This window comes from Parus major, chromosome 2 (assembly GCF_001522545.3).
Source record: "Parus major isolate Abel chromosome 2, Parus_major1.1, whole genome shotgun sequence".
Lineage (NCBI taxonomy): Eukaryota > Metazoa > Chordata > Aves > Passeriformes > Paridae > Parus > Parus major.
Window position 1 is genome coordinate 33,940,405 of NC_031769.1, and position 27,779 is coordinate 33,968,183.

General features: G+C 40.0%; 1 protein-coding gene across 3 annotated transcripts in view; it reads left to right on the plus strand.

The window, feature by feature from the left end:
• CREB5 (cAMP responsive element binding protein 5) overlaps positions 1–27,779 on the plus strand; it is a 214,558-nt gene that overhangs the window by 87,278 nt on the left and 99,501 nt on the right. Inside the window, exon 1 of one of the 3 annotated variants that reach the window (XM_015618792.2) lies at positions 25,416–25,515. The exons of the other annotated variants lie outside the window; for them this stretch is intronic. Coding sequence (XP_015474278.1) covers positions 25,469–25,515 — 47 coding nt within the window. The 5' untranslated portion in view covers positions 25,416–25,468. Of the gene's footprint in view, positions 1–25,415; positions 25,516–27,779 lie in introns of those variants that run through there. 3 annotated transcript variants of the gene reach the window in all.

Genomic DNA, 27,779 nt, shown 5'->3' on the forward strand with positions numbered 1-27,779 from the left:
CTTTATTGACATGCCAGCTTGTCTAGGTAAGACAACTTTATATGGCTTATTTGCCCAATTAGCTGTTGTCTTTTAAACTCCCATGTGGAATATTTGTTATAATCCTGTTTGATGCTACTCTAAAAGCATTTCTTCTCATTTAAAAAGTCTAAGTGCAGTGTGTCTGCAATCTTTTATTTTGCTCCACAATTGTTTTACTGAAATGTTTGGGTTACTTTTTCATAGCAGAGTTTTCTTTTATTTATTTTCTTCATACAGTTACTGTAAATTCTGCTCATCAGATAATCACAGCTATGGAGTTACACAGTAAACTTTGCCTATAGAAGAGAATAAGGATTTGAGTTTTATATTTAGTAGACATCTTTACACATCCCTTTTCTATTACTGTGCTTTAGTCCGTGATTCCAACTCATTTAATTTATCATAAGAAAAAAAAAATTCCTTGTTCTGCTCCTCTTACAAACACATGCATTCAAAAGACTTTGAGCCATCATGTTCCTTCCCATTATTTATGACCCGCAGAAAACATGCTTATTTAGAAAGTTATGTGACTTAGCCAACAAATGCTGTTCAGTATCCAAAAAACAAGCTGTGGAAACAAGAGAACTTTTATTTAAGAAAGAACTTATTTAATGGGATATTGTACTGAATTCCTGGAAAATTCTGATTTTTGGAGTGAATTAAAATTCAGAAAAAGTTTGCAACTGCATGTGGAATAAATGTATGTGAAAATGCACAAGTAATCTACACATGCAGTCACCTCAACCCTGCCTACTGGGCTGCATCTGTACTTGAAATTAAATGAGGAATCAGTGAGCCTGTGTGTAGCACCACATGTACAATAGGTGGAGGTTTGACCCAGTCAGTTACGTGTGATGTTAACACAAGTTGGGCTGTGCATCGACCTCCTTACAGGAATAGGATGTTTATACTTCTGACAGAGATGAATTTTAGGGTGGATTGGGGCATGGTTCCTGCCAGGGTTTTGCTCTTTGCTTTTATTATGTGTCAGACTTCTGCCTTTTGCAGTCCAGGACAGCCTGGAGTGTTGAACTGGTGCTGCTGCTTTTTCCAACCACATGGGTAAAAGTTGATGTTTTGTTGTTGGTTGAGCATCTGGCCTGAGTCATGAGGCTGAAAAGAATGGTATTCTGAAAAGAACCTTTTTCCCAGTTCTTTACCCTCAGTTTGGGTCAAGGTAGGCTTAGCTTAAATAGCAAAGGAGGCTTGCAGGAAGGCAGTCGGAAGGCTGCTGTGGAAAGCAAAGAAAGAGACTCTGGTGTTCAAACACGTAGAGCAATGGGTGTTTTCATGTGTAAATTTTTGCTGTCCACTCCATCTGATTTGCAGAACTTCTCTTGTTCCCCACCCACCCTTCTTTTTCAGTCCTTTCAATTCTTTAGTATTTTATCAAGCAAGCCTTGTGTGACTACTCTGTGGTGCAGCAGATGGTAGGCCAGCCAGCATTAACAGTTCAAAATCTGTGATTAAGGGCTGTGCTCTACCTAACTTGTCTACCCAGAGGCTCTGTAAAGAGAAAAAATTATTTGAATTGGTACTTAAGATCGAGAATAAAGTGCTAAGCATAAGTCTTACAAAAAATGATGGGGGATGAGCATAATGGCTGCTCTAAGTGGTGTGGACTTCAAATGTAATCTTGCATAGCCCTGCCAAAAAGCTCCTAATGCCAATACAAGGATTTGACTTGTATTCAATTGACATTCAGCCAGTTTTGACTCAGAGGGTAGAGTGCTACTGACTGAATTGTTAACACTGAGCAGTTCCTAGGAGGCCGCTAAGCCAAAAATATAATCTTTCACAGCAATGCAGTATCTAATGAAACATGATGAAATCATAATTTCATATGCTGTGATCTCCTTGAGGCTGATAATTGTTAGAACTTAGGTGGCCATCAGATCTGGGCTGATGAGCTAGACTTTCTAGGATATGGACTGTGATGACTGCAAGGTTTGCTTTTCCACTGCTTGCAGCTGCTGTTCAGCTATGACTGTTACCTGTGAGCTAGGAACATCCATTCTGTGGTTTGTGTAACTCTAAACAGGCTGGCTGAGCTCCTGCCATCCCTGCAGGCTGTGCCACATGGAGGGTGAGGGAGTTGTGGATATTGACCTCTTTACTGTGGACTTCAGGACTGTGCTGCTAGCAGAGCCTGACCTACATAGCATCAAACTGACTCCGCATACTCTCTGAGTTACAGTCAGCGCTGCAGATTTAATCCAAGACTGTGGTGACAACTACTTGGATCAATCCCAAACCCAAAGGAATACAAGTTTGGCACCAGTGTAGCTTTTTACCTTGAAATATTTAGTTTTAAACCCAAGTTATTTGTCACATCTAAGTTATTCCTTTACTGTCATTTTATGACATGGCTTTTCAGCCAGCAGTGCACATGAAGTTCATGTTTGTGTTTTCTGTACTGACACATATTCAATATCTCTTTCTTTATAATGATTCCTTGTCATTGCCATGAAACCTGTTTGGCAGCCTAGGCTTTTTTCCATACCCTGTAGAATAAATGACTAGTATGATCAGTGGAACACTAATCTTTAAATACAGATCTCCAGATTAACATGTAAATGGTCTCAAATAGAGCCTCAGTTCATACCTCCTACTATTTGACCCTCTGTATCTGGAGGTGTGGTTTGGACTGTGTGTCTGTCTCAAGTTATGCTGATGGTGGGATAGTTTGTTGTTATTTGAGGCTCTGAGTTTTTCCTTGAATTCATTTTTCAAAATTCTAGCTGGTCAGTCTCTTGTGTAATATAGCAGAACCTATCAGCCATCTTAAACAGGCTGGTTAGATATATGGTATAGCTGTTAGTGCAGTCACATCCTCATTCACTGAAAAATTCTGAGATGTTCTCAGTGCTTTATTATATTTGTAAATCTGTTTTTGGACACTGAACACTGATTGAGCAAAATGATTGACTGCTAGTTATAATTCCCAAGTCATTTACTGAGCAGGTATAATAGCCTAGCTTATGACTCTCTTGTGCTTTTCAGTCAGCTTCTGCTGAGACTGTTCTCTCTGCACCTATCACCTCTTTAATGAATTAGCACAAAATAACATATGTGGACAGCACCCTGTCATATGCTGCTTGAGCACTGCTGGTAGTTACTGCTAGTGAAATAATAGAATGTGATGCCAATCTTCTGACTTACCTCCATCCATCCATCCATCCATCCATCCATCCATCCATCCATCCATCCATCCAGTTGTTCAGCATGCTTCTCTGTACTGAGCTATATTGATTATCTCATGTTCTAGGAGTCCAAAAGTAAGCTCCATTTCAGACTTCACCAGAACATTTTACGGCCATTGATAACAGTGGCTGCTAATTTCTATTCTTTTGGAAATACTTGCAAATGTGCCCCCTTGAAATGCCTGGCCCTGATAATTTTTTTGCCCTTCTGTGTCTTTAATGTATCTTTTAGTTTTCAGTCCTCTGTTATCATCTTCCTGAAAGACCACTCAGATCTCACAGCTGTGCTGGAGGGCTCTGGCATGCACCAAAAAGAGCTCGACTGCACTGATTCACACAGAAATGGAGAAGACAGTATCAGATAGACAGCTAGATGAATTCTAGCCCACTGCCCCACAGGCAGCTCACAGTGCTCCCAGGAGGACTTAGGCTGGGTTTCTCAGGCTCCAAGCTGATTAAAACAAGAGGTAATGTAAAGGCCATAGCGAGTCTCGATTCTGGGGCTGGGGAAGAAGCTGACAGCTGTCTTGCAACTGGAGGTAAAAGGGGCACAGATAGCAGCCACAAGTATGGGAAAATCAACTGTAGGGACTGATAGTCAAGAGAAAATTACATTCTGGTATGCATGTGTTTTTCTTCAGGATATACATATATTCACAAAAGAGTAATTACTTCTCTGTGTAGACTTTGAGGGTCAAAATAATGCACCAAGTTCTGTGCTTACTGTCTCTTAAAGCAGAGCAAAGAGTTCTGGTTAACAAATTTTAAGTATAAACATTGCTAATTTACTAAGCACCATGAGTGTGTAGTGTTGTAGAAAACACCTGATGTAGACAGCCCCTATATAAAAAAGATACGTAACATATGCTGTGTCTGACACAAAACCAGCAGAACTCACTGGGAATAATTAGCATACATTCTTAACATGTGCTGGTGTTTCTGTATCTTATAGTTGTGATGAACATTGTCACAGGAGATGCTTTTGAGAAAAGTAATCTGCATGGCTTATCCTTGGGCATCATGTAAAAGTATCGCTTCTTTCTGAGACACAGGGGTAAAAAGAGGCCATGTGTTAGGAAGGCAAAAGCAGGTACAAAAGCAAACTGTAGTTTGGGGAACGACAGAGATGCTTGCAGGGAAAGCTGCATATATATATAAAACTGGAAAGTGCTGTTGGCATATCATGAAACTGGAGATAATTATTAACCATAGAAACAAAAGGCATGTTGTTAAAATAAGTATGTCTAGGTCTTTTTGCCTTATAAACAGACAAGTTGTAGGAAACTTAAATCTGAAAATTTACTGAGTATGGCATGGAGGATTTGTAATTGCATTTCTTCCCTACAGCTTTTCTCCTAAAATATTATTGCTACATTGCAAAGTGTCTGAGAACAGTTACCAAATCTCTGGTCAGATTTCTAAAGCAGGTACCAAGGCCCATTGGAAATGTATGACTGAGATTTTATGCTTAGTTTAGCAAATGTTTTATCCTTTAAGGTGAGAAACTTTTTGAGAATTTGTAATGCTGAGTACAAGAAATGTATGAAGTTCAGAGGACTTGCAGAAATGATTTTCATTCTATAATGCCTGGGATGTGAAGCTATTAAATCTTACTGTCAAATTTGTGATTCTGTCCAGAAGTCTCACCAGTGACTTCAGTCAATAGCACTTGCACAGAAAGTTAAGCATCTCTGAATTTGTTCTCTTAGATTTTTTTGTTTCTGAAAAGCTGATGCCTAACTTATATTCTTATGACTCCTCCAAAAGCTAAAATTAAGTGTAGTGATAAATAGCCCAAGACTTAACCATTTTCTCAAAGTATTCTTTCCTGACTGACTTGCCACTGTCCTTTAAATTTCTGGGGTTTTTTGTGCTGTGAAGATTATTTTTATAGGTAAATTCAAGATTGTGTGGCCTCAGTGAGATTATTGTACAGTTTGCAGTTAAGGATGGGCTGAAGTCACTTTTGTGTCCTGGGTTTAACTCATCACCCATATTGTTCAGGCTGAACTGCCAGAATATTGAGCAATGCACTGCATGCTGTGTCATCTCCTTAATTATTTTACCTGGTCCTTCAGCTGTCTAAATAATGGAAAAGAGGAAGAATATTGACTGCCACCTCTTTCCACTAACCTCTTGCTCCTTGGACACTTATTCTTTATAATATGAAGTGTCTCAAGCTGCTGAAAATGACCACCACAGCTTGAATGTCTTTTGTAGCAGGCATATAAGTAGCTACTGTCAGGTTACAGGAACTTAGAAAGGTCTATAAAACACTTCTTTTTCCATTCTGCAGTTCACTAAAATCACACTGAACTCTAGAATAATTCCACCAGTAATTAAGCAAGCTTTTTGTCAGCCCTTTTAAAAATAAATGTGTTTAAAAAAACCCCAAACCTTACCATAATCAAACCATCAGGTGTAAAGATTACTTCCTAGTGTAGTGGATTCCTGGTATTAAAAGAAAAAAGTAATTTTGGCTGATTTGAGTGCAAATTTCTACTCTACTTTCCATGTACTTGTATTATATACTTCAGGTATCTAAATACTTTTCAAAATGCAGCTTAGTTTTGCATGGTTAATGTAAGATCTCTTTGACATTGAAATATGAGCAATTTTTTGCTGCAAGCCCTGTAATAGCATCACTGTTAGCATCACAAATGCTCCAAAGTAGCAAACATGACAGGTAATAGTGTACTCAAGTAATAGCTAATGGAAATTTTAGGAGAACTTATTCCAGAGAGTGTAGTTTCCTGAACTGGATCTGAGCTGTGGTATCAGCCAGGCTGTCTCAGGAGGACAGTGTAACAATGGGGTTTATTTCCAATAAAAAAACATGTTTTACTCAGGAATAAAATCAAGCCAAAAATTTCAGTGGGGAATGTCTGACTTCTCATTCAACACCCAACAGTTTTGCAGTGTCAATTTCCGGCTGGGCTGGGGAAATAAATCAGGATGGTCTTGCAGAAAGCAAAAATTTTATCTGAGAATGAGAAAGTACAAAAGTTCTAGTTTCTCAAAGGCTCTTTCCCCTCCCCAAATTTAGTAAAATGTTTTTAACCATCCCTTACCCACACTGTTACTGGCATGGGTTCTTTAGAGATCAGAGACAGACTCCACGGTGTCTAGTGGACAGTGAGGATGAAATGCTTGTTTTTCTAGCTGAATATCTTTTTTTGATAACTTAGTATCTTTCCTGATACAATGCTCAGAAAGCACAACAAATGTCTTTGCCTAGTCTATGCATGTATGAGGCTGATTGATGTGGCTGGGATTTCTTTCAGAAGCAGATGTGAAGAATGGGAAATGCTGCTGATTAGAAATGTTGCCTGAAGGGATGGGATGTACATATTATGAGGATAAAGGAGTGGTTAAGCTGCTTCCTTAAAATGGAAATTTACCCTAAAGTGATTTTTACAAGCTGTCATCCTGAAAGGAGTCATGCCTTATTTAGGAAATTGAACTTTAGGAGCAAGGAAAGTGTAAAGTGTACACCTTGGACTTTACATAGTATTAAAGAAGCTGAAACAGAGCAGAGAGACTGGATGCTGCTTTGAAGAGCTTGGGTGTTGTTGTCGCTGGTAGAGCTTTTGTAGAGGCTGAAATAAATCTTTCTTCTGTGAAAATGTGGTGCCACAAATATGCTACTACAAATGTGGTTTTACAAATGTTAGTTATTTAGTTCGCCAGACTCTGAGTATAAGGAAGACCTTTCTCTTTTCCAAGTTGCACATTGACATGTTTGGGAGTAATTGCAGCCACGCCATGCTCTGGGTGTAACTTCACTGCAGAGTGCAGTGGGAAAGGGTGGTGCCCATTTCTTGAACAAACAGTAAGTACAAGAATATGGAAATGGATTTATTTTTATTTTTTTTTTACAGAGACATCATATATTGAAGTATGGAAACATACTCATTGTTTTGTCAGTATACATTTGGTTTTGTACATCTGTCTTAGACACTTCATCCATGTGCAAGCAATTTAGGCATGTGCCCCGTTTGCTTTTGGAGAAGGAGCAGGCGGTGCTGTTCCTGCGCGTGGGCTCCATCCGCGCTTGCACAAGGGACTCTTCACACAACCACAGGAGCACCAGGGGCATGCCTGCCTGCCTGCCTGCTTTGGGGTCTTTAAAAATATGTCCACAGGAGATTTAGTCTGACTTTCTACAAGGCAGTTCCCAAATTGCAGGTTTTTTCAACTTATTTTGAGGAATTTTCCCCCCCATCAATAGAAGGGTAAAGATACTCTGCAGGACAAATTGCATACATGTTGGAAGGGAGGAAATTAGTTCAAGGGTGTATAAACAACAGAATATTACTGAAGTGAGTTTGGGTTTATAAGAATAGCAAGAATTTGCCTTGCACTTTTCTGATTGTTATATTAAAAAACAACTAATCGATTTATTTTTCTGGTCACAGAAAACTGACTGGACTTTATTCTTTTCTCTAGCATGGCAGTACAGGACATATACTTCTGTTGTTATATTTGAATTGCTACCCATTTTATATTATGAGCTTTCAAAAACATGTTGTAAGATTAGCCATTTAGATTAAAACCACAGCAAGAATCCCACATGCCTACACATGCATATAAAATACAGTGAAAAAAAGGAAAGTTATGAGCAAATGATAGTTGTCCCTGCAACAACAGGCAAACCAGCCAGCTGTGAAGGAAACTAACATGATGTACTAAAAGCAGAAACACAATATAATGGGGAAATGCGGTTCTTTGTTCAGATCCGTTTCCTATTAACACTTATAATGTTATGCTTGTGCATGCCATCCCCTGAGGACCACTTGGTCAGCCTTAAATGAATAACAGTGGAATATGTAAAAACTGCTAGATGCATAAAACTTCTGTGCACCCCTAGTCTGTTGTGTGTATGTGTTCCTTTTAAAGGAAATCGGAGCTATTTATTGCATGGAAGTTTGAGTTAAAACGCTGTTGTGTTGCCAGGGGCCAGCCACTAGCAGTAATTTTAAAGGGTGAGAGCAGAGGAGATTAGGGCAATTTGAGCATGATACTTAAGGTCTGTCTGGCTATTAGTGAAGGAGAAAATGTTTTAGCATTGAAGGAGGGGAAGTGGATTTTGCAGTGCCACTCAGCTGGGCTGAGAGCAGTGAGAGAGGCATCTGTGAGGGGCTGTAAGTCTGACACGCTATGGAAGTCATCTGTTTCTTTGCTCTGTAAGGTACTGAAGCAGATGCTAGTCAGGTGTGTGATGGAGGTTCATGGGGAAGGCTGCTGTGAAACACTCTTTCCTGCTGATTTGAAGCTGAAGATTTAAAATAACTGTCCATATGTCTGATCTTACATCCTCTGCCTAATGTGGGGATAGATGTTGAAGTTAGAGGAGTAAATGCGTCCCTTTGAGGGAGAGTGGGCATTCACACAAAAAGAAGATAATGTGGATAAATATAGGAATACCTGTTTTATTGGCTGCTTTAGTTGTAGAACTTCCCCCTGCTATAAAGAGCTCACCATTTCAGGTATTTAAGCATCTAGCATCCATTAGAAGTTTAACACTGTGTACAGTCTTACAGAAAGCAGTTCTGAAAGAAGCTGAATGTAATAACCTGAACTATCACTGTCACACAAGTTGACATTTATATTCTGAAAAATAAGTGAGTTTGTTAACTCATACATGGGTTGTCAACCTGAGAGGATGTTCCTCTGGATGTACACCACCTCCTAAGGGTGTTTGGTGTTTTAAGGACTGTCCCACTCAGGGCTTCACCAATGCTGCTTGATCCAGAGCTGTGGTCATCCCTGAAGGGCTCTGTGATTAGCACAACAGGATATGATACCAATGGTTTGAATGTAAACTGTTATTAAAAGGAGAGTATTTTTCTGTGTTAGCTGTCTGGCTTACTTAAAATAACAATTGATGGCTTTCCTTCTAGGGAAAAAGTGAATTTATAATACATTCAAATAATAAAATAATATTTTGCTGCTTAGTCCTATTCTAATGAGGAAAGAAATCTAGGTGTTAAAAATCAAACAAGCCCTTTAAAGTGCAACAAAATTGAGATCTCAGAGTCTACAAGGGTAAAAGAAGTGCAGTTTGTGTCTCAGCTTGTTAACTACCTTATCACTCCCAAAAGCACAGCTTCAATATGTCTGTAATTAAGCAGAATTACTCCCCTAAAACTCTCTTACCACAAGACATTCTCTCAGTGTCTCCCTGTGCAATACTTCTGAACACTCATCATGTCCATTTCTCCACCCTGAGATCTGACTAGTTGAGACTGATGAAGTCTGAACACAGACTTTGAGAGATTCCTAATACTATAATCAGGAGGTGGCTGTTGAACTTCAGAACATGTCATTTTCAGGCCTCGGTGTTTGTTTTAAAGCTTAAAGAGCACCTTAGGATTCCTAAAAAATTAGTGAACAGGGCCTCCCAAATGCTCTTCTTGCTTGGATTTCTTTTTTTTTTTTTTTTTAATTTTTACAAAATTGACAGCATTGTTAAGAACTGTTAGGTAAAGGAGATAAATATAATGGAAGAGCAAAGAGTGGGAGAAGAGAGGACTTGTGTGATAACATATTCTTCCTGGATGTCATAGACCATGTGCAAATAATGAGCACACTGAAAGAAAGGCAGAACCTGGTTAAGTGTTGTGTCAGGAGAGCCTGTGATCTCAGGCTATTAAATACTACAGCACTCCTTCAGAGCATCATAAATTCCAAAGGAAGGTGACAGTGTGGTACCCGTGAGCTGCTGCCTGGCATCAGGCTGGAAGGGAGGGGCGAGCGAGATCAGAGCAGGCTTTGGGATGAAAGGAGGTTATCTCATTTTCATAAGGAAGGCTGCTCAAATACCTGCTTCGACCTCTTGTGTTAGAACATGAATTTCAATGAAGGGATAAATGGTGACATCTCACCCCTTTGCCGGTTTTTGAGGATTGAGCTGTGTTATATTAAATTGTGCTTGGAAATCTCTGGTTAATACATTTAGAGAAACAGCTCTCAGAAACATCTACCTCCCTTCCTTCCTCCTTAAAACAGTAATGAATCCAAATTGCTAATAAAATATAAGAGCTCAAAGATGTTGTACACAGACCATGTTTCTGGGCTGAGTATTTTTTTAATGTCCGTTTTCCCACAGCTGTTAAATTGTTACAATCATTAAGGTATCAAAGCTGTCTAGCCAAGAAGAGAGACTTTCCTTTCTTTACACTCTTGAATTGTTTGAATATTTTGTTTATAAGGGCTCCATTCTTTGTTTCATTTTGTGGAGCAAGTAAACTTGTAATCTGTCTGTACTGTAAATCTTAGTCAAGAGCCATTCATTGAAGAATAAACTATGCTTTCTCCTGTGAGGCTATTTTTCTAACAAATAAAATTACGTCCCTGCAAACAAACAAAGGAGATTAACAGATACATGTCCCATATGCATTTTGAAACTCTTTCCTTAAAAAGTAGGAAAATCTCATTTAGAGGTAATGTTTATTAAAAAAATAAATATATATATATATATTAAAAAATGAACTGACATTCAGGATTTATTTCTGCTTTGCCATGGGTTGCCAAGCAAAACCAGGAAGGCTGTGCTGTAGTTCAGAATTAGAAAAGAACTTGTTGAAGGGATCAGGAATATTTTGAAGTGTATGTATTTATTGCAGGAAATTAAGTCCTTTTTGCATGAGCATGGGGAGCAATCTAAGGACCAAGGATGTCTTCCCTTCTGCAGCCCTGGACCGCTGTACTCAGCATCCCAACCCAAGAGCATGTTTTTTCTCAGGGCCACATGCCAGTACTGCTCAGGCTGTGTTAAACCTTTCTCCTTATTACATTTACATGCTGCCTCTTCATCTCCCTCCAATGTGACAGCAATCAACCCACACGGCTTTCCCTACAAAATAACTTGGCAAAAGCTTTCCCCCCAATCATCCTTATTACTGAGTAACTTTATACGTTTTTTGTCTTTGTTCAAACGAGAACAAAAAGGCATCAACAGAGAAAGGAAGGATAGTTTCAAGGTAATTTAACCTGGACTTTAGCAATGCATTTTCTGGGAGTATGTCCATCCTTAGGTTTTTAATGCAGGGTGCAAGAGGCCCTGTCAGTGGAATGGTTTATCAGCTAATACCAGCATCATAATTTATGCTCCCAGGGGAGTGATCCAAACTGCCCTGAACTCAGCAGCTAAACAGGTACCCAAGAGATGAGAAAACCCCCAGGAAAAGTTGGTCTCTTTCTTGAGGTCATACACAAACATTGGGGAATGTCTTCCTTCTCCCCGTTACCCACACCTTCCCCTTTTTCTTCAAATAAAAAAGGACCTGACACTTGCACAAGCATTAATCAATTTTTTTGTTGTTTGCAGCATTGTTTATTGACAATTGTCAAATTGTATGTGAAACTGATATCTTCTCTGTGACTTTTTGAGGTGGTGAGAATGGTGGAAAACTCTGGTTCCATATATATATAAAAAAAAAGCCAAGTGAGCCAGATAGCAGAACTAGTTTTGCTTAGAAATCTTAAGACTGGGTAATTTTTGTAGTCATCCCCTTAAAAACGTGGCACAGTTTTTTAATCTTATTTAATGTCGTGTGTTTTAGGCTTTTTCTGTTGGGGTGGAATTATTGTTTTAAAGTTAATATAAATAGGAAGAAATCTGTAATCCCAAAGCTATAAATATTTTGCCTTCATAAAAATTATGGAATCATTGAGCTATATGGCTGGAGGGGACTTCAAGTGTTCATCCAGTGCTCTGCCCAAAGTAGGATTAAGTAACATCTACATCATTTCTGACAGAAATATCTTTAATGTGTTTTTGACAACCTCCAGAAATGCAGAGCTCACATCCTATTCCTGTGCTTAACTCTAATCACTTTGAGACAAGTTTTTCTTTCAGGCTAATCCAAACCCTCCCTGATGCAAAAGCAAAATTTCCTTTTATTTTTGTTTCTATTTAATATAGAAATGGAGAGAGATATTATTTCTTCTTTCTGTCTTCAACAGCCTCTTGTGTATTTGGAAACGCATTAGTTCCACCTCTGTCTCGCCTTCAAACAGAACCACCAGGTTGCTCAGTCCATCCTTAGTCATCTTCTAGACTTCAGAGTATTTCTCCAGCTGTCCAAAGGCTTCCCCTCTGCCTTTAGCTAGGGACAGTACCTAGAAGTTGATGTGGTATTTCCAATGGTACCTACTGATGCGAAGGAAAGGATTCGTACACTTGTGTTCAAATATTTGGGTAGGAAATAAAAAATTCACTTCCTACTGGTGAACACCAAGAAGTCCAGCAACCCTTACAGATGGTTCCAATTTGAAATGCAATGTTTGCCACTGAAAAAGCTAGAAATAAATTCTTTCAGCTTATCCAAACTAAGGGAACGCTGCAGAGAGGATTGCTCAGCAGCAACGACTTCTTTGTTTTTAATTGCAGAATCCATAGCATCACTAATAAATCATGACATTGTGACAAATGACCCATCTCAGCTGAGGATCCTGCCTGAAATCCCATTTGGTTAATGGTGTTGCGCCTACCAAGGTTTCCGCTGGAGTGGTTGGTTCAGAGCTGACTCCAGGGGAAGTGTGCCACCTACTGAATCACCAGCTCTGCTTCCTGAAGCACCCTGGGATTTCCTTGGAGGGCTCCCAAATGCATTTGGCCAAGACCAGCCCTGTTTAGCTTATGAGAGCAGACCAGATCACAGCCTGAGGCTGTTATGGCTGCTGGCCATATTACTCATTGGGGATGTTTAGTCATGTATCTCTATGAAGGGAGACCATATTGCATTAAATGTCTCAAGTTAGTTCTGCATATATTGTTTGTAAATTGCTTTGTGAGCCTTTCTGAGTGGAAAGAGCTGCATATGTATAAAATATTAAGACTTAATGGAGTGTATATAACATGTATGTGTACTTTGAGGTAATTTTTATAATAACCATTCATGTAGAGCTGTGTCATTCAAAATGTAATAAAACAGAGCAGGAAGGCAGCCTCTCTTAAGTTCTGCTGTTTCAGTTATGAATTATTCTGATTTAACTGTTGGAAGTCTGGCTTTGATACTTAAATGTTGCTAAATTTCAGCAACATGATTGTTTAAATCTAATAGAAGTGAGTACTGTACATCTAATAGAAGTGAGTGTTGTATAGCTTACATTAATTGGAATGCAACTCCACTTGACTGCAGTATGTCCTTATTGATATTTTATTATTAATAAATTCACAAATGGTAGATGTCTTTGCATTAACACACCTCATTTTCTCATTCTAGGCATTTCTCATGCCCCTCCCTCCAGTAGGTAACTTTCAGCAGCGCTCCCCAAGTCCCCCAGTATTAGGAAGAGTTATAATCTTAGGAGAGTGGATGCTGCTATATTGTATGAGATATTTGTTCCCTCTCTACAACTTTTGCAGGGGATAAGAGTGAGGAAAAACAGATGCTGGTAGCTGGGTATCCTCACTATAGGGTGGACTATTACAGTTAGTCAGGTTTCAAAGGTACAGCTAAGCCCCAACAACTACAAACTAGCATGATTTACACCTCTGGCCAAATTACTAAACTTGATATTAATTTTATTTTTGTCTCTTTTAGAGGTACTAGAATAGGTACTAGCCCTAAAATACATCTTGTCTTCTGAGAACAGTCTCTGATCCTGGCATTAATGCCCCTTATGACTACCCTGTGTGCAGTCTTTGCCTCAAATGACAATTACAAGTCATTGTACTGCTGCTTTGAGTGTGTACAGCAGGAATTGAAAATAAAAAAGCATTAAAGAACTGCTGGCACCTTGTGGTAAATGTCTGAAAAACATTTTTAGCAGCAGTTTAGACTGTAAAACGTACAAATTTTATCAGTCATTAAAACTATTCTGATGAAAAAGGGATCCATATTATTTTTATTCTATTTATCTCCCTTCTATGACCCTTCAGTCCATTTGCTGCTGCTGTCTACAACGCTACCTGGCACATGATAAAAATAGGTTTTTTAAGAAGCAGTTTGCAAAGTTACAGTGGGCCTGGCTGTTTCCAAATGTTATAATTTTGTTTGCAAGGCTGCTGAGTGAGAGGCAAGACAACTGAGCCAGAGTAGATTTGTATGCAGGAAAGAAAGCTTAGCTCAATGGAAATATGTTTAGGCAGAGAAGATAACTCAGATGTTTCCTTGTGCTGTTTTGCTTCTTATTAACTCAATGCAGAGAGGCAATATGAAAGACGTGACTTGGGTGGGATTTGAAAAATGCAGAGCAGTGGTTTGGTGAACTAAGTAGGGAGGTTTTGCTCAGGAAGAAGAAGAATGAGGCTTCAAGGAGCCTTATTTCAAGGGAGGAGATGGGGTGGAAGGGAGCAGAACTACAGAGGTCACAAATGTAGCCTGGAGTAGGCTAAGTGAGAACAGGAAGAATAAAACTGGTATCCTAGACCAGGAGAGCCAACAGGTTAGATCAAATATATGTGTGAAGAAGACAAAACAGAAAGCTCTTATATGAAAACATTTCTTGGGAATAAGCTGAGCTGTGTTTCAGACAGTGTATCAGCCCGTCTCTCATCTGTGCTTGTTTCTAAATTCACTAGCACTCTGCACTTTACAGACTTTCTTCTTTCTATAATTTTTTTGGTGAAGCTAGGTTAACTGAAATGAAAAATGGAGTTGTTTTTCTTTAGGTACATGATTTCCAGCTTAGCGAGAAAACTTGGGGAAAATATAATTGGCCTGTACAAAACAAAACTTTGAAGGGCTTCACCAAATAGGTGAATTTTTATCAATGCCCTTTTAAACATCTTTTTAGTGGACTGCTTTCATGGCAAAGTTCAACTTTGTTCCCAGGGTTTCTGACTGAACAACTTTTTACACTTTTTGCTATCCTTATAAAAGACAGACAAAATGTTTTAGAGAAAATATTTTTTAAAATATTCATTATCTGGCAAAGACCAGGCCTGCTGTATTTCAGCCTAAAAAGGGAAAGTTTTGGAAGTTTTTAAAATTAACTAAAAAAGGGAGAATCAAAATGAAGATACAACTGTCAATGTAAGTTTTCATGTCATTCATCCTGCTTCTTTTAAAAAAGTCAGCTTTATCTTTTTACATAATCACATTTATTATATATGCATAATGCTTTCTGTATGATAATATCTGTTATCTAGGTGTGAGTTTGTGAGAGATATGCCCCTACATACGGATATTATGAGCACAGCAGTGAGGCAGGTGAAATCAAAGCAGCCACAACTTAGAATTAATCCTGGTTTTACTTTGTATTTACCTGATTGGCTCTCAATTCACTAAATCCATGGAGCTGCTTTTGAGTAGCTGCAGATTGCATTTCTTTTACAGTACTTGCAAGTATTTAATATGTTTTTGTTTGAGCACTATGGAAATGCTGACCGGCTAAGGAATGAGAAGCAACTGAATAGAGATTTTCTGACTTGACTCCAAAATACAGAGGACCAAGAATCTTATGAGCTGCCCTGGGTAAAAGTTAGCTGATGACTGTGAGGGCTGCCCATCTTTATGCCTCTTTAGGCTGCAGAGACAGAATAGCTAACAGATAATCAAAGCAAAATAAAAACACAAGAAAGTGAAGACATATTAACTGACCAGTACAAATAATAACATTCATGATAATCAAGCAACCAGACTGCGCCTTGTGCTCTGAACCTTGCCAAATTTGGGGCTGCTGGCAAGCCACCAAGAATAGCACATCCAAGAGACAAGGGCCCCTCATGTGAGAGAGCCTCGATGCAGTCTCCAGAGAGCTTTGCCCTACGAACCTACGACAGCAAGAGCATCCCAGCCGCTGTGAGCAAACAGCATGGGATCGCTGGCAAGGGACACTCAGCTCGACTTGTGTGCTGTGTGAATTGAGATTAAATGAAGGGACTCAGTTGTTATTTAGTAAAAACAGTTTCCAAGGTTACCTTGGCGTAATTTTTACTGTGTTGGTATGATGTAATCAGCTGGTTTAACATTTAAAGCTAGTAAAATATGTGCATGTATTTTTTTTTAAAAAAAAAAGATGTGCCTAATCACTTTCATTTTGCACCCACTTAGCTCAATATTAATTGTTTGCGTTGGCTGAGGATTTACAAACAGGCTTAGGAGTGTAATAATTTAGATTTCTACATCTGATGGCCTGAAAGTTAGAGGGAGTGAAGAGTTTTGTCAGACTCCTCGATCTTTCCTCCCACACATGCTGGCCACCAGATAAATCATGTGTATGAGTTTATAGTGGAGTCAGTGCTGGATGTTAAGCAACACCCAGAAGTGAAGTTCTTGAAATAATTTCCTGTGAAAGCAACAGTAGACAGATTTGTAATCACAGATCACGACATTAATCAAGTAAACAAACCATCCATTTTTTTCCTGTGACATTATTGAAATCCCTTTTAGCAACACTGAAAATTGTACATAATGACACTGCCTAATAACAAGCATAACTGGAGCAAAATGGTACGCAGTGCAGGCAGCCTCTCAGGTCTGTGGAGCACAGATGTAAAATTCCTTTCTAAAACGTGCTGAGTGCCAGCAGACATCTGAAATACTGCTTAAATATTCTAGTAGTATTAATGCAATACTTATCTCTGTTGTAATTAAAACATTTTTCCTCTTTAAATTTTTTATAAAAAGTTGCTTATTGCACTCTGTCAGCCAGGAGAAATTTCAGGAAGGCTGAGAGTGAACATGTAAATAAGGGTAAACTTTTGCACTGCTTTTCACTCTGATGAATTCCCACTCAGTAAAAGCTGCTGACAACTGCAGACTGCTCAACAACTGCAGCTAATGTGGAGGAAGCTGTCCTAGGAAATAGGACAGGTAGGTTTCACTCAGGGTGATTTGAAATGAGGTTTGCTGGAGGGTAGAGAACTGTGTGGTGTTGAAAGGGAAAGGGCCAGGTAAGGGGAGGCTGCCTGTGGGGCCACACAGTGTCCAGGATAGTCCTGATTTGGTTCAGTGTTACATTATCATTTATGATGGTAGTGAAAGTATATCAAGTCCTGCTGGTGACACAGGCTTTGGAGACACTGGCAATACCGAGACAGACCTGGATACCATACAAAAGAAAACAAAAAAGACAAAACAACCCAAAAAACATGGATGAGCTTTGAGTACTGAAGTAATGTCAATGGAATGAAATTCAGTATTAAAAAATGCGAGGCTGTGCCTGGGGGGACTAATAAAAATTTCTAGAAGCAGGAGAAGAAGCTGGGAGCTCATCATCTGGAAATGTCTGTGTAGGAGGAGGGCTCATGGGTTGGGGTGAGTGGTCATGGAGTGGCAGTGAGCTTCTGTGATGATCTGCTCATTCCCTAGGAACTAGTACTTGGAAATGACAGCAGGAGGATGGCTTTCCAGAGAGGATGGGAAGTATTAGATGGCATGGTGGAATGATCTGGAGCTCACTTTTAATACTGATGAAAACATGCTAGGGAAGATGGGGGAAGGTTGCAGGAGGAAAACTTAGGTGATTAAGAGATACACAGAGAGGGTTGACATATTCAGCAGAAAGGGCTGGGAAAAAGGTCCTTGCAGCAGGAGTCTGGGCATATATGAAAGAGGTACAATTACACTGGTAAAAGCCAGAGAAAATGATGTTGCAACTACTGACGTGCAGGGTGGTGAGACATAAGTTCCAGTCATGAAGCAATTACAAGAATATATAAGCCCTGAAGTGTTTCCAAGCTAAATTCAGGTTGGCATTCCATGCAGAATAATTAACACACAAAAGCTTGAACATAAAGAACGAAGACAGCAGAAAAATTTTAAATCCTAAGAAATTAAATTCATACTACTGAAAAGGAGGAAAGAAAGGGAAAATTTTGGGCAGACGAGGGAAAGAGTAAAAGCTAAGGGTTTGGAAGGTTAAAAACTGATGGGACAGATCCCAGCTAAAAGGAGAAACCAACTGAAGGGATGCTTCTCTTGCATCAAAACTATTCAGTTACAATCACAAAAATGTTCTCTTACATTATGTCTTGGGCTGTGAGCGAACTCTGCAGATTCTCAGATGAGTTAGTCATCAGTTTTAACCTGTTTATCCTGTTTCCATAATAAATATATTTTTTCCCTTTAAACAAGTTTAGTTTGTTTGTTGCTTGTTTTACTTTAAGTTGAGCTGTGGATTTTTTTTCAACCTGGTGCACTTTTCCCAACACAGAATTTACAGAAGTGCCTCACTTGTATGGGTTACAGTCACTAAGGACAAGCAGAGCCATTTGGGTTTGTACAGCAACAAGAACAAGCTAGGGTGTTAGAGGGTATCCAGGCAGAAGACTCTGTAAATCTAGTACTCTACAGAGTACATGCGTGTTTTGTACAGATGCTTTTTTTATTCTGGAGTTTGTTTGGATTTTTTTACGCAAGAATGGAAAAGCTGTATGCTTTGATTTGTAGAAACTGATGTTGAAACTAAAGCAGCATCCTGCACACAGAATGTGAAAGTGAAGTTAGAAATCATTTCTCTTTCATTTATCATCACAATACTAGTGGTGTAGCTCTGACTCTGATGCTTTCCAGTCAGTCCTGAAAGGATTTATCTGAGTGTCTGCAAGAGATCTATTTGGTTTTAATATGTTTGGAGTTAATAGATAGCCATACTTTTTCAGAAGAAAGGCATTGGAAGACTAAACAAGTATGTAAATACCAAAACCTTAAGTGGGTACAGATGGACCTCACCTGATTTCAGAAAGGATCTATCAGATAATGATTCTGTGGCTGGAGAAGTTCCTGAAGGAAACTGAAATGGGACTTCCTGGCTAACTCCTATTAAAAAAAAAAAAAAAAAAAAAAGATAAAGGAAAATACATGAATTATTATTTTAAAAAATATCTAGCAATGTCTCTCTTTTAATATATCTAGCTTTATATTATCAGCTATAGAATTTTAATTCTTATGGCTGACTTGTGCCACTGGAAACTTTATATCACATTGTATTTCAATGAGAGTCACTGCAAATAGGGAATTGCAGGCTAGGCCTTGGTTGTGGCTGCATCTCAATTTCTGCAGCTGCAAACCTGTGTGATTTTTAAGAAACACTAAAAAAGTCTGATTTGCACAAGAGGCTGGCATTTAGGTGTCAAGATTCAGGATATAAATGAATTTCAGATTCTTGGATAAAGCCAAGTTGAAAATGGTACCTCCTGGATCATGAATTTTCATCATCCTGATAGTGATTGAACGCTGTAGAGCCTGTGTATGAGGATGAACCAGGATCAACAGAATGACTTGGCTACTTGTAATTCATTGAACTCCAAAGCTTAAGTCAGTTTGTTCAGCAAGAGTCCAGAAGAATTTCCTAATGGACTGTTAGAGCTGTTCATTTGGAAGAAGGAAATACTGTACTATCAGCTGAATTACTAACGAAAGAGGGCGTATCTTTAAAAACAAGTTATCTTGTGTATGTTTTTATCAAATGAGACTATGAATTTGTCCTGCTGTAATGAGGTTGATCTGAGTCCGAGCACTCTCCTTTTTCAGTTGGAACTGAGCTCCAGATACTTGCCAATTTTTAAAAAAAGCTCTATTAGAACATTAATTATTGCTATCATTCTGAAAAATAAAGATGAGAGCTAACAAAAGTGCATGGAGATGACATTTGAGGGGAAGAATATAATTTGGTTCTATGCTAAAATTTGTTTTAGAACTGTACTATTTATTTTTCAGTGCTTACCATACTGTTTTTCAGAGCACATATTTTTAATTACAGCATATAGTTTTGTTCTTTTAATCCAAATTTTGCTATTTCAACTTACTTTTCTGTCTGCTAGGAGGAAAATGAGGAAAGAGAATCAAACCCAGATCCCTTTTCCTGTTACAATCTTTGAGATGCAGCTATATGTGATAAAGTCTCCACTGTGTCCAAGACAAAGCCTGTAGAGTTTTGACTAAAGGTTAAGATATTTGAGATCTAAGGTCAAGATATTTAGTGCAGATGTATGGCAAAGCTTTTTTGAACAATTCTAAAAAGAGCAGTGGTTCCACATTTTGACCAGCACATTCTAATTATCTGTTGGAGTAGTCAGAATCGTGGTGGAGGAAGGGAACCTCCAATTCATTATGCATGAATATTGAAGATTACACGATGTTTTTTACCTAATTTCAGCTTCTGTCCTTGGTCAACATCTCCCCTCTGGAGATGGCTGGCGGCAATGTCCCGTGCTGGGGGTCATTGCACCATATGACTTTCAACAGCTGGCCTGCAAGATGCTTTGAGATCTTTTAGGGAAGGTTCTACTGAAATGTGAAACAATAGTAATTATTTTGCATAAATTGCTACATCATTTATCTCGGGTATTTGTGGCTTACAGCTCTGATAAAAGAGGAGGCTGCTCACACTGCAAGACTCGGTGACACATAACTGGACACAAAGGTCTTCACTTCCATGTCAGCCACTTGCCACTGGTCCATGGCTATTTGGAGAGTATAAAGAAAGTAGGCTGTTCTGTTTCCTAGTAGTTGAATGTTCCCAACACAACCCCCCCATGATCCTAAGTGGCTTTAACGTGCTTAGAACTGTTAGTGGGAAAGTATTTTCTTGAGATCATTCTTGAAGATTCAAAATGTTTTGGGGAGGTCTAGTGGCCATCGTGCCCATTGCACATTTCTGTCTCCAGAGAAGTTGGACCCAAACTTTGGCAGTTCATCTTCCTTAAATATTTTCAGTAAGGTGTTTCTAATGTAGCAGCATGTTTGAGAATATGTGTGAGAGTGGGAAATCTTTGATCCAGGTTTTATTTAGACTTCCAGCGTCCAATCCAGTGTCTTAGAGTGCTTGTGTTCAATAAATCTGGGGCAGATCTCACAGAGGATATTTCCAGATATTTTATTTCATTACAATTTGGAGAGTTCATAGAAAAACCTTTGATACAGCTCAATGCTGAACACTTTGATCTGAATTTTCTTAAACCAAGTATGTCGTTTTCTGAAGAATCGAAATGACTTGGGAACATGTATCCCATTTTCTTATGAGTAACTTGAAGAATCTACTCTTAGCATTGTTTTCCTTTAGTTTCTTCTGAAATTGTGGATATTTAAATTTTTATGTCCTTTCCAGTGACAGCTAGCCTGCCCAGACAGCCTCCCTTGTGCAGACATTTGTGCAGACAGTCCCTCTGTCCACTACAAAAACATGGGACACCCAAGTTGAACTAAATGCTGAATACCACCACATGGGTTTGCAGTGGTCTGTAACTGAAAAGGTTCACTGGAAGCAATTTGCAAAGAAATCCTTAGGAAACCACCTGGATGGTTATTTTAAATTAAAAAAGGAAGAGATGCCACTTTAAAAAAATAATTTTTAATACTGGGTTTAAGGTTCCATACATGTGATAGTCATTAAAGCTTATTTAACCCTGAAATTATCTGGCCTCTTTAATTCCACAGGGACTGTAAGACCCTTGGGTTAGAAATGAAAAATAATGTCAGAACGAAAATGAGACGTTCCTGAGTGCAGGACCATTATTACAGAATATTTTCTTAATCAAGCCTCTTTAAGTGCCAAGCAGTGGAGGAAAAAAATAATCAGGTTATGCTGCTTTTATCCACAGGGTCTTTGCTGATGCTTTGGGACACTGATTGACACAGACAAAAGTCAGTCCCAAGGGCTGGATGAGACACACTCACCTAAAATGAGTGGACATTGATTTGGAGGACCTGTGATTTGTCCATCCACAATCTCAACTGCAGTACACCCAGTTCTTTTTTACAATACGCATTTGGGATAATCCCAGTGCACTCTGACGTTTGGGCTCTTAAAAGTCAGAGCTTTCTGGTTGTTGAGACTGGAAACTTTCAGCAGAAGCAGTGATTTTTGTCAAGTTTCAGTTACACCAAACATCTGTGGTGTGCCCCACCACCCTTTCCCCAAGGATGAAACATTCTGCAGGGAGGGTGTTGCAAGAATTCCTGAACTAGACAGCTAAGCTGGAGTCATAGCTGTCCTGGCCAGGGCCCTAGTTTGAAGAAGGCTCCCATTAGAATTAAAACATCCCATAACTCTCATCACAACAGCTCTATTCTTGATGAACATGGAAATTTAAGGCTGGGGTTGGAATGGGGGGAGAATGAAAAGACAGACAAGTAAACAGATAAAGAGGGAGCTCCTGCATGCAAGTGGAATTTCCTCTGAACACAGGACATTCTTTATCATTAACTGGTCTGCCACAGGAAGGAAAAGGGGAAAACAGTGTTTCCTGTTAGAGGGAAGAAAAAAAATCAATAGGCTTTGGAAATACCTGCCTGGAAAGAACTTTTTGTTTTCCCATCAGCAAGAACAAATAAGTTTTTAACTCCTTTGGAGCATGATGTCTGTTTTAAAACAGTTTATTTCTTGAAATAGGACTTCAGTGTAATGTTTACACTTTAAATTTAATTTAAATTTAAATGTAATTTAGAAATGAAGTTCAGACTGCTTTAATCTTTCTTGTTCATTTCAGAAAATGCTCTTATTCCTGGAAATATCTTGTATAAGACATTGTTTTGGAAGCACTTTAATTCTTCTGAGTTTGTGTCTATGAAAGTAATATATGTAATACATTATTTTAAAAGTATATATATTACTTTAAGTAATATGAAAGTAATTAGGAGGGTCATTTGCCATACACACACAGTCACTCCAGTGATATTATGGTTAAGATGCTCACAGATGAGGAACGGATCTGCTATTGCTTCTGGTGAACAAAATTTTATTTTGGAAAGAGAAGAACTGCTCAAAGCCTCAGGAAGACAATGAACTACCCTGCAGCTCCTGCATCATCTCTTAGGCTGCATTTTGCTTTGAGTATCTATGGTGGTAGAAGAGTGGATTTTTCAGAAGAGTGGGAAGAGGACCAAAGACTTTAGGAATGGATGCATATGCACAAGCAGACCCATGGTAACCTGAGTTGCTCAGGGTGTTCCTTTTTCTCTTTAGGTGGCAGCTTTCTTCTTAGCAAAGCTGGACCTGGGGATTTAAAGTTGTGCCTCAGTTGTAGCCACATTCCCATGTTCTGAGCCAGCGGTCTGTCCTGGGCCCATGACAAAGTTTACAGCAATGTCAGTGGATAACTGAACGAGCAGAAGTATGTAATCCAGCAGTGTAAATGTAAGAAGACAAAATAAAAAGAAGGAAGGAGGGAAGATGACCTCTTAGACATGCACAGAAAAGGGGTGAAAAGTTTCATTTTTTTAAATGGAGAGGGAGAAGCGGGATAAGCTTAAAAAGGAAACTATTGGCAAGGCTGGAATTAAAAGAGGGCTTTAGGAATGATCTAACTTTTATTTTATTACATGACAGAAGACAAAAAATCAATAGCTGGTAATTCAGACATAAATGAGTTATACAGGCCATTGACACAATGGACCAAACTTTATAACAACCACATCTGATGCTGTCAAGCCACAGGCTTCAGTGGCGCCAGTAATAATTATGGCTGATCACCTCTAATTCAGAGCTGCCTTGCTTGATAAAGGTGTCACTCTGAGTGGCTGCAGCATCAGTATCAATTGAGGATGTCATCCAGCAGGTCAGGTTGCTGTGGAGAACTGTGATTTTTTTTAATTGAATAGGACAAACCCTTAGTTTTCTCCTCCTCTCATTCTGTAAAAATCATATATATCTTTAACAAAAAATCATTTTAATTCATGACTGAATCTACTTGAATTTGAGATCAAACTATGACAGAAGCTAATCCACAGAAATGTATTCTAAAGAAAATTTAAAGCCATAAAACTATTCTCAGGAGGAGACTTTGGTACTTTACAATAATCTCTGTTGCACTGCTGCTGTGATCAATTAAGGAATCCACCCCAAAAAACCCCAGTGTGGTAAAATGCTGCTAGGCAATAGAAATTGATTTTTCATAAACTCACATCATCATAAGGAAGAAAAGGAAGCACACTGACTTTGCTGTTTTCCTACTCTTTTCTAAATTTGGGGGGCAAAAGTGCATCCACTGAGTGCTGGAAAACTGAGTTTCACTTATAGATACGAGGTGTGAAGTGTCTGTGTGAAATAATTCTTGATCTATGAAGAAAGGAGACACTTTTAAATACCTCTACTAGTACCATTAATACTTACATCAGCAGTTTGATGTTGAGACTATTAGTCTTTGAATTGCTCAGGGATGCTATGTGGGCTTAGATATTATTATTATTATTATTATTATTATTATTATTATTATTATTATTATTATTATTATTATTATTATTATTATTATTATTATCACTACTACTACTACTACATAGGCTTTGCATTCTTTTGTGGACCAGCTGCTTGGAACTGCATTGACTACAATCATTTGGGAGTGATAGACAGTGAGAAAGCCCTCTGTGGGGGAGGACATGAGAGGTATTTCAGCCACAGCCGCTGCAGCAATTAACATCAGGAGCACTTTGATGAGGCACAGCACTTTGCACCACAATAGCTTATCCCTGAGTGCGCGAAAGTTTATTATACCTTCCATTTAGAAACATTCCCTATGCCTAAAGAAACCAGAAGAGAGAGAAACACCGGAAAGGCAATAAGAGCAGCAGGGCAGTGAGTTAGTTCTAAGCTTGCTGTGCTGTGTTTTCTGGTCCTTTTTTGTGGGGAAAGAAGGTGCCTCGCACCTCTGTGTGTGCATACGGAGGAATACGGTGCAAGAAACAGCTCCGTCGTCCCCCTTCAAAAAGCTGGGGCTCAATTCCAGCTGTGCTGTGCTGAGGCAGAGAAATCCCGGCCGGAGGCACAACCTGCAGAGCAGCGCTCTCCATCTCCCAGCCCCACACACAAACACACACACGCTGTTCCCCGGCTCCTCCAATGCCCTCCCCAACTCAGGCTCCATCTCCTTCCCCTTCCAATGGCCGGATCTTCTCGAAGTGCGGGCCATGCGGGTGTTGGGGAGCGATGCGGGACCTCGTGGTGATCCCCAGTGAAAATCCTGACATCCCGGTCCCTGCTCCCAGGGTTTTCCTGCGCTCCGGCAGGCAGCTGCGCAGGCCCTTCACAGGCAGCACTGTTTCTTTCTCTGTTTACTCGTTTCCAATGGCAATTGCACCACCGAGTCTCAGTACGTCTGGAACTTGGCCTGGGGCTGTTTTGGTTACATTGAAGTTTTTGCTTCAGCGCTGCCAGATTTAAATGGTGACTTCACCAGCACTGAGCTAAAAAGGAGAAAAGGGGAGGAGGGAGGTAGTGCAGCGAGCGGGAGCGAGGGAGAGGGCCAGGGCATTACATCATCGCTTGGACGGGAATCAAATGGGAAGGATATGACTCACTCGGGCTAGTTAAGCTTTGGCTCAAGTTCTACATACACTCATTCCAGGGCTCTCATGTTCTGCACCTCAGCAGGGAATTCAGGCTCAGTGATGTCCATGAGGTTTGTTTTTAATTTTCTTTTCCTTTTCTGATTTCTATATAGTTTACCCCCCCCCCCCCCCCTTCCTCGCCTTCCTCCTCCTCCTCCTCTCCTCCTCCCCTCCCGAGTCGCCCTTTCCCACTCTTTTCCACTTCTACAGAGTTTGTTTTCTGGTGCGTTTAACCTCAGCTCTTAGGAGCAGAAGCTGTTTTGTTTCCACCAAACCAGACCCAAACAAGGAGCACAGCAAACTTGAGAGAAGTTTGGTAGTTTGTTGTGGTTTGGTGTCCCCCCCCTCCATCATTATGTTGTTCCTAATCGGAGGAGACAGGGAGAGAGTTAAAATGCGGGAACCAATCGCTTGGACGGTGATGTAATGCTGGAACTGCAGGGTTGTTAAGTAATGTGAGAGGAAGGGGGTCAGGGTTGCAAAGCATTTACCTGCTGTCAAGGGGCTCTAAGTTTATTATCAATTGCAGTGACTGTAACTGGCTTCAGACTGCACTCTCTAATTATTCACAGACTCCCCTTTTTTATCTTTTATTATTAAAAGTAAAACTATATTACGGTATTTAAAAAAATGTGATATTATCACAGCTGCGAATTATTTTCCACCGGGTTTTTTTTTATATTTTTTAAATGGCTTGAAACTGGATGTCTCTTTCACGAAAAGCCCGGAGAGAGCAGAGAAAGGCAAAAAGGGGTGGTTCTTCGAGCGTGGCTGGCGAATTTGAAACTGTTTGAAGAAAGCAGCTCAGCCTCTGCCTAGCAGAGCGAGTAAAAGCTTCTAGTGTTGGAAATCCGCTGTAGAAAATAAAGCGTTGAAGGGAGGCAGTTCGCGGAGCTCATCTCAGCCAGCCTCAGCTTTTCATCCCCAACACTCGTCAGCACTATTCCGGTCCTCGGCTCGCCCCGGGCTCGTGGCTGTGACCGGGGATGTCCCGACCCTGCACGGCAGCGCATCCCCTCCCGTCATGGTCCCGCTCTCTCCAAGCACCAGGGTCTCTCTCGGGCACCTGCCTACACGAATTTCCTCTGCAGGCCAGAGCACTGTGCTTGCCTTGCTGTCAGTCTCTCTACAGACCTTTATAGGTTTTTTTTCTCCACATAGCTAGCAGTCTCTAGGTCTGGTGTGGAGTGAGGAAAGGTACCTCTTCCCCGAGTTCTCTGTGAGCACTTTGCCCTTAGGGTGGACCACAGGGTTTAACACTAAACCCTCGCTCGGGCACTGGTTGTGTTTAGATGTGGGATGAATGGGAGCTATCAGGTGTGTGTCGGTGTCCTGAGGATACCCATTCTGCTCAGAGAAGCTCTGCATCGGGTTTCTGTGTCAAGAGCTGCCTGCTCTTAAGGTATGACTCTCAGAAGTGCCCCTTTCAAAGGGAATTTCTGTCTCACAGGGAAGCACTGTATTGGTACCCACTGGAATTGCTGTGGTCTACAGATTTTCTTGGTTAACTAAAGATAGCCTTAAACATGCTTTTGAGGGTTTAGTGATTATTTTTTCTTTCACAACCTGTTTTGGGGACTGACTGAGCAAAATAACAAACAGTGTTGTTCTGCGGTTGGTGGCAAAACTTCTCCCTCTCTTTTTGAACGGGACAAGAGCCTGTGGCCAGCTCCTGCCTTCCCTTCCCTCTAGTAGCCCTCTGTAAAGCCATCTTATGTCGACCTGTTACATTCCTGCAATTTATTCACAGTTTTTCCCTAAGTGCCCTGATTTTCAAGCTCCTCAGTCAACTGCTCAAGCACAAACAATTGCTCCCAGGCCAAACCTTTATGATTTGAGAGCCCAGCGTTAGGCCGCACCCGGCCCTGGCCCGTGTTGCAGTGCAGATATACCATATGGACTGGATTGCGCAGTGCTCTGTTGAGGAGGTGTGGGTTGAGGAGGGAGCTGTGCTGCTGCAGGAGTTCCCGTAGGATTTCTGACTCATACTTTCTCCTAGAAATGTTGGGAAGTGCAGCTCCACAGACCATCAGAATAAAGCATAGTAGATTCTTCCCTTTGCCTGCCTGCTTTAGATGCTGGGATGGATTTGTCTTCACTCTTTCCCTTCCTGCTTTTTCTGGCTGGAGACTTTGTTCAGGAAAAGTCCGTCAGTGTTGTCCTAGGATAGTGTCTAGCCGTGCTGGCAAGATGCTGGGCAGAGGATAACAGACTGTCACACTTAATCTTCCCTCTGGAGAAATGCATCTCGGCTATTTCTTTTATAAAAACACATGTAAAATACGCTGTGCAGCGTGGCCTGAAAGTCTTTGGGTATCAGATTGCATTCCACAAG